At 40.5% G+C, this 7,650-nt stretch overlaps 1 protein-coding gene across 1 annotated transcript in view; it reads right to left on the bottom strand.

The window, feature by feature from the left end:
• PHF20 (PHD finger protein 20) overlaps window positions 1-7,650 on the bottom strand; it is a 57,702-nt gene that overhangs the window by 34,921 nt on the left and 15,131 nt on the right. Inside the window, exon 9 of the mRNA XM_010004470.1 lies at window positions 65-343. Within this exon, the coding sequence (XP_010002772.1) occupies window positions 65-343 (279 nt within the window). The remainder of the gene's footprint in view (window positions 1-64; window positions 344-7,650) is intronic.

Below are 7,650 nucleotides of genomic sequence, written 5' to 3'. Positions count from 1 at the left end.
CTCTTTCCCCCTTGTCCTGCTCACTGCTGTTTTTAAAAAAAGAAGAGATCAGCAACATACTTACACAATGAACCAGTTGTGGTCCGTCGTCTTTTTGACCTTTCTTGATTAGCTTTTTCAGAAGCCAAAGAAGCTCTGGTTTGAATATTTCTTTTTACAGGGTTCTGCTGTGATTCTGAAGCCTTCTCCACTCCATGAAAGTATTTCATGTGATAATACAATAACTTGGCTTTGCGGAAGGATTTTGAACAGTCCAAGAACTTGCATCTAAACTTGTGATCTTGATCAACAGTTGCAGCTTTTTTGGATGCAAGAAAATCTGTTCTCCTACAAGGTTTTGTTACTGTAAGAACAAAACAGATAAATTCCCCCATGCATTTGCTATATTTATCAAATGGTTTCCTAAACTGCAAACAACAAAAGAAGTTAAGAAACGGTCATGCATTCAAACATGCTAGCTATGGAATGTTAAAAATAAAATGTTAATGCTGTATTTGTCCTTAAGATCAAAAGCTTTAGAGGGAAAACTCCACCCTACTGTGCTCTTAAAAATTGGTTATGACGACGTCAGTGTTTTTATCCATGATTTACTGCCAAATGACATTTTGCTTCCTTGAGTTCCTTGCCCAACAGCTACTATCACTGTACTTAGTGCTACTATAGCAGAGACTGAATTACAGAGGTTGTATATTTACTCAGAACACTGAAGATTATCTTCTAATTGTTCAAATCTTTGGTAAAGACACTTGCAAAGGAAAACACCTGTGCTCCTTTGCTTAGAATTATTTTGCTACCTGCTTTCTGGATGCCCTGTCTGATGGTTACTTCCAAGCACAAGGGAAGCAGAATGCCAGAACTGCCTTCTCCATTTTCACACAGCAATGAAAGACTGAAACTAGGCAAAAGGAAAACTGCTTGCATCTGTTAAAAAATGCCCTGTGAGCCATAGTTAATGAGTTTATTTTAAAAAAGCAAGAGAAGTCTTCAGTCTCAAATGGAAGAATGTTTTACAATGCAATGCAGTACAACCCAGGGCTCCACCTAAACTTGACCTGGTGAATTCCAATTTCTTCCAGCATTTCAGAAAAATTTAATTAAAGGTTTTTGCTAAGAAATATACAAAAGAAACATTTTGAACTCAGAGTAAGTGAGATTATGCAACCAGTACTGCAGAGGAGAGGTAGAAATTTGGAAACTAGCAGATACAGAGATCCACACAATCATCTATCACTAATACACAGGCAGCACCAAAAAAATCCCTCAACCACTAGAGGACAATGGAAACAAGATGTTTTTTTACCAAACAGCTCCCAAATATATTTTTCCAGTTGTTTTGTCAGTAGTAAAATGTAATTTCCATATTTACAGGTATTTTCAAATATGGATAATTAATAAATTAGTGTTTAGATCTAAGACCCAGACCTAGCAACAACGATGCAAAGCTGAAGGCATGCAGCACATGAATGAATTAAGGCATTTTATTAGAAGTAGTTGTAGATGAGGAACACAAAAGGACTTAGAAACCTTACAGACAACAGTAAGTGCAGAAAGAGTAGGACTTTTCACAAATGCAGGAACACACAGGAGTGTTAAAGGCAGTGTCAACACTATCTTTGTGTAAGAACACGGAACAGATTGTTCAGAAATTTTTAATCATGTAGCAACAAAAACGGTGTTACTGAGCTGCGCAGTTCAAGGTTATGTCATAGCAAAGAAAAGCATCCTAGATAGCTGCATATGAAGCATACTCCATTTTTAAGTACTGTGTCATGACAAAAACAAAACTCATTCATAGAGAAAAAAACATGGGTACTATGGAGGCTGATTTACAGGGAAGGGTTAAGAAGTTACATACACAGACTGGCTAAAAAAAGACTATCCTGTTAATTTTGAGAAGAAAATTGCAAACATTAAGACATAGCTTTTGGATGTTTCACAAAAACAACAAGGAGAAAGAGAAAGCCATTTTGACACAGCCCTGTTAAGACTGCTCTGATAGGGCTGCTGCTGCTGCAATTACGATAAGACTACAGCAACACCAGGCAACTGGATCACACCTGCAGAAATGACAAAGTTTGCCAAGACCAAAATTGAAATCTGCACACCAGGAAAAGCTGCATTCATAAAGAATAAGAAATATTTCAGGAATGGTCAGTGAAATGGCCTGGGAGCTTTGAGAAAGCAAGTGCAGAAAGGGTCTCTTGACTTTAAAGCTGAACATCAGCATTCAAGACAAGGAAAGCAAACTTGTTTCTGTTTATCAATGAACATGAAGATGAGAAAACTTAATTACAGTAGAAGGGGCAAAGGGGTCTGAAGATCTAGCCAAAAATATCACAAAGATGACAAGGAAAGCTATTATACCATCACTTGATGAGGCCCTATACCCAACCTAGGAGCACTTCTCCTTCATTGAGATGGATAAATTCCTGAGAAGACAAAGGGAATAGCTTCTAACTGATCAGCTACAAGTTAGAAGAGAAGCACAGGGTCATGTCAGCTGAGGTTTAGAAACAGAGGTAACAAAGACACAGGCTAAAGGGAAGGAAAGCAGACAAAAACTTTGTGATGTGCAAAAAGGATCTATTCAGAGTAATAAAAACACAAGACAATCTCACAGAGTTTGGAACAAAGTTTAAATTATTACCATCACCACCACACTTGGGGGCATTTTCCTTCTTTACAAATAACACAATAGAAGTTCTCACTGCCAGGGCACAAAAGGACACCAGTGCCCAACCCCACCACCCAGGAGAGCCCCTGAAGAGCTGGTGTTCCAGCCAACACGCTGAACCCAACTCTTGACACCAGCATCACAAGACATACATACATTACACATACATACATTTTGCTCAAAATGTATGGTACTAAACTGGTTTCTGTGGAGAAAGTTTTGCTGTATCAGCTTCAGATTTTCAGGCACTTGCCTTTTCAGAGGAGTTTGGTGGGTGTTTGAGTATACAGTTCATGGTACACCTACCACCTGCTATTTCTTCCATGCTTATAACCAACAATAAAGCTCCTTGCCTGGCATGCAATTAGCCATTACAATATTAAGGACAAAAACTCAAAGTCAAACAACAGTGTCTCCCTTAACTTCCATTACAGAGAAATCATTCCTTCAGCCTTCAAGTCAGCAACTTCTCACACTACTTTTTGTGCTGGATTAGCCCAGGTTCAAGCTATGACCCATTTAGCAGTTAAGTGTGAAGCTTCTGAGTCCCCAAGATATTGGTTTGAGCTGTCCCAGAAAGTCATCAGTGCACACAGCTGGTAATGTGTTCCTCCAAAGTTGGCCTGGCTGCAACTGCAGCACAAACCGATGAGACTTCTAGCCTCTACTGACTGGTCTCCACAAAAATCTTAAGTGAAGATCAAATTATTCCTTCACCTGCTGTTAAACTAAACACATTGAGTCTTTATAACATATGTTCTATGATGCTTCCATTGGCATTTCATTTGTTATTATATTTCTTGAACTGCAAATGTAAATTTTATGTATCCTGGGGTAACTGCATGGCTGATTTTGGACAGCAATAACAAAAATCCATTTCCATCTATTCACAGAGATGTGAAGTTGATCCATGGGGTCTAATGTTACTGGTTCAGTCAGTCTCAAAATTCTAAGAGCCATTTTGGAGTCAGTGCTTGCTTGGGAATACATCTGTTCTCTTAACAATCCACTTATAAATACAGCCTTCTGCTTAGCCCAGGTTACAATTTTTACACTGTGCTTTGGATCACTTCACACTACTGGGCTAGCTTCCTCCTTAGTTAACCTTTCTTTGGTCTTATTTCTCCTGAAATCTTCTGTTGTTTCTCTTGAGCTCACAAAAAAAGTGTCCCTATTCATCATTTTGGCACCCAAAATGTTTTTCCTTTATTTTCAAAAGCCTGTCTTCCAATATCTAAGGCATGAAACAAAGAACACTTTGCATAAATGATCTTCTCAAACTCATCTACAGAAGAACAGCATCCAAGCACTTCCAGTGTGTCCAGAATCCACTCAACTACATAAAGTAGATGCTTGGTGTAATAAATAGATACAGCATCAATAATCACAGATCATGACATGTTCACAACGTTATGATTTTTGAGCCTGAAACATTACTTGACATTCCAAGAACTACTCAAAGACAGTATTTCATCTGATCTTTAATTCACACAGCAACCTGAGAACATAAGTGCCTGACATACAATTATTACTATTTGAAAAGATGTCTATCTGCTTCCTTGGTAATTACTCACAAAATAAGCTAACTCAACTTTCAGCCTCCAACACCCATCAGTTTTAGGACAGCATGCTCAGATTCCTCCATGAGTCCCCCTGCCAAGGGCAGGAAGTCACTGGTGACTTTCTGAGACGTTTTTAGATCCCACCCCAAAGGGCCTCTGTCACCTGCTGCACACCCTTACCAGGTGAAAGCCCAGGCCCTGCTGCTCCCCCTCAGGCCATACAGCAGCATAGGAGTGGAGGGCATGGTCCCACCAGGGAGACATGCATGTACAAGAAAACATAAATCCATTTTTAACTACAAAAGATGTATCTGTGATACGATCTATGGATTGTAAAACTCTTGAGACCACCCATTCATAACATTTTTAATGTAAATAGGGAAACAAGGATTTTTGCACTTGGATTTAAGGTGACAGATTTACTCAAAAAGACCCTGTAGAGTTCTTGAAGAGTTTTCTGCAATAAAAACACCTGCTTGTGGTACCTGGATGTTCACTCAGGTCCATATCTGGAAATTCTGATGTTAAATGAGATGGCTTTAACTAAATTATACAAAATCCATGCTCAGAAATGTAGGTTTTCAGACACCAACATAATGTTGGCTCCACCTCCAAACTCCAGGATTGCCTGTTCCTGAGTTACCTCAGTTCACTCAAGTGCTGACCCAAGTGCCAGTGTCAGGAAAGCACAAACTCTCCCAGAGGCTTTGAGTAGGTAACAGAACCCACTAGTGTTCCCACAGCTTGGATCCAGTTAAGCAAGCTTAGGAAAAGCCCACAGCCCACACATCACACCAGTCTCACTGACATGCAGGTATTACACAAGGCTGGAATTCTCCCCAATTTAAGCCTAAATTACAAATGCTCAGCAGTATTTGCATTGGGAAGTCAGAGGCGAGCAGGAATTGTGGCAAAAAATATCCAAAGGGATCACAGTTTTTTTCGAACTCACAACAGTTCAGCTGCACACCAGCATACACTGGTGTCCTGCCCCATCTACCTGACATTCAAAATTATGCTTCCCAAGTGCTGAAAATGCAGAATTGAGAAATACTACCTCAAATTTTTCCTTATAAATTCTTTTACCCACTTCCTCCCTTACACAACAAGGCATCCCACCCCAACATGTATTATACAAGTTCAAGGGGATAAACCAAGGAAACTGCCAACTATAATCTCAAGCTGAATGCAAGGATGCAAGCAGAGGAAAACATATGCTGGTATTTTAGTATAATTTAAATCTGGGAATAATTTCCATCAAGTTTTTTCATGGAAGGGTAAGAGATTTCTCCATCATCAATACACAGAGAAGTTCCAGTTTTAAACAACCATATCTGTTCTGTCTCTTTGCTCTTTCACAGCCACTGAAGGTGTATTTGCTGTAATCCCAACACACACTGTACACACTCACTTCACTACAGCCCTGAACTCAGCCAATACAGGTACAACACCACCTCAGCTCATGGACACCAGAAAAATGTTTTAAACACCTTTTATTGCAGTTACTTGAAATCAAGACATTGTGAAACACTCTGAAAAAGTTTGCATTCTAAACGAGTACATGAGATGCCTGTGCAAGAGGCATTTTATAATATAGTATTTGAACAGTAACACCAAAGCTTTGTGATTACACACATGGTACAAAGTAAAATCTTAATTTTTGAGACTATTCTGTGCCTACTTCTGGATTATTTGACAAAGGCAATGGCAGCAGATGCCTTAATATTGCACTGACTGTTTTTAAGAACACCTGTCACCAGTAACACAGTTTTACCATACTGTTAATAGTGTGTTCTTTCAAAAAGCCAAGATTTACCATTCTCAACATTCTCAAAAAACTTCCATGAAAGTTTTGGTTTGTCCACTTGTATCTCAGTGAGTTCCTCCAAAAGATTACACAAGAGATCAGTGTTATCTTAAAAATGCTGCACTTCAAACTGAAATGTGCAGGAACTTATAAAACAGAAGCCTAAACAGATGTCAGATAAAATACACTAGGACACAGTAAGTTTGCCATGTCAGATCAGTGAAGTTAAAAAACATTTAAACTGAAGTTCAAAGGCATTTTAACATATTGTTTTCATACATAAAGCATGTCCAAAAGGTGACTGTTTCCACTGATGTGGAAAGCTTTCCCATATCTCCTCTTCCATTAAATAGCTTTTCAGAGACTGAAAAGTGAGTGTTTTCAGACACAGTAAAAATGCTTTTGATTTTCAAAACTGCTACAACCTGCTGGATCTCTCAGAAGAGCTGTCTCCAAGGCACAAGTCCTGTGCACTTCAGTTCATTGTACCTCTCTGGAGCCATGCTTGTACCTGATCCTACACCTTCTCGCGTACCCAAGACTGGTATCACAACAGCCATCACTCTCTCTGCTTGCCTGAAGCACCAGATTCCAACAGGATCAAGAACATCACTGCTTTTCAGCATTTCTTTGCACGCTCAGTGACTACAAAACACAGCATTAGAATCACAGAATGGTTTGGGTTGGAAGGGACCTTAAAGATCATCTAGATCCAACCCCCCTGCGTAGGCAAGGACACCTCCCAGCAGCCCAGGCTGCTCCAAGCCCCATCCAACCTGCCCTTCAACACCCCCAGGGATGGGGCAGCCACAGCTTCCCTGGGCAACCTGGGCCAGGGTCTCACCACCCTCACAGCAAAGAATTTAACCTGCATCTCCTCTTTCAGCTTAAAAACTGTCACTCCTTCCTCTTGTCTAAAGCCCCTCCTCCAGCTTTCCTGTAGCCCCTTCCTCTAAGGTCTCCCTGGAGCCTTCTCTTCTCCAGGCTGAACACCCCAACTCTCCCAGCCTGTCTCCAGAGCAGAGCTGCTCCAGCCCTACAATCATCATGATGGCCTCCTCTGGTCTCACTCTAAGAGCTGCTAACATTGCTGGTGCTGCAAACTGCCCCCAGAGAGGGGACCAGCCTCTAACCTGAATAGCAGGCTGTTACAGCAGCACCAACAAGGGCTCTTGAGGAGCTCCACCACCTGTCAGCACACCAGCTTCAGGAAACCACTGAAGTTTTACTGTTTTCAAATAACTTTTGAGTGTACATAAATTGCTACAAGCGAGTGAGAAATAAATTCACAGCCACTGAAGGAGCAACACTTTTTATGTTCCTCTTTTGCTTCGGAGATTTTCAGGCAGGCTGTCAGTAGTTCATGTACTCAGAGCTTGTACAGAGAGTAACAGCATTTTCTGGTATCAAACAGATTCATGTTCTGTTCAGGTACAACAACCCAACAATGGTTTTGCCTTCACGGGCCCAAACAAGCTGTAACCCATCAGTTAAAACAAGCTGAATCTAATAGTACTTTACAGACTGAAAAGAACACAGGAGCCTGACTAGCAAAAGGGACCTGAAGTCACTCTGTATCTTCTGACCCCCCTTGCCAGAGTGTAGGG

Source organism: Chaetura pelagica, unplaced genomic scaffold (genome assembly GCF_000747805.2).
Source record: "Chaetura pelagica isolate M959 unplaced genomic scaffold, ChaPel_1.0 scaffold809, whole genome shotgun sequence".
Taxonomy (NCBI): domain Eukaryota; kingdom Metazoa; phylum Chordata; class Aves; order Apodiformes; family Apodidae; genus Chaetura; species Chaetura pelagica.
This window is presented reverse-complemented; position numbering and strand designations above follow the sequence as displayed.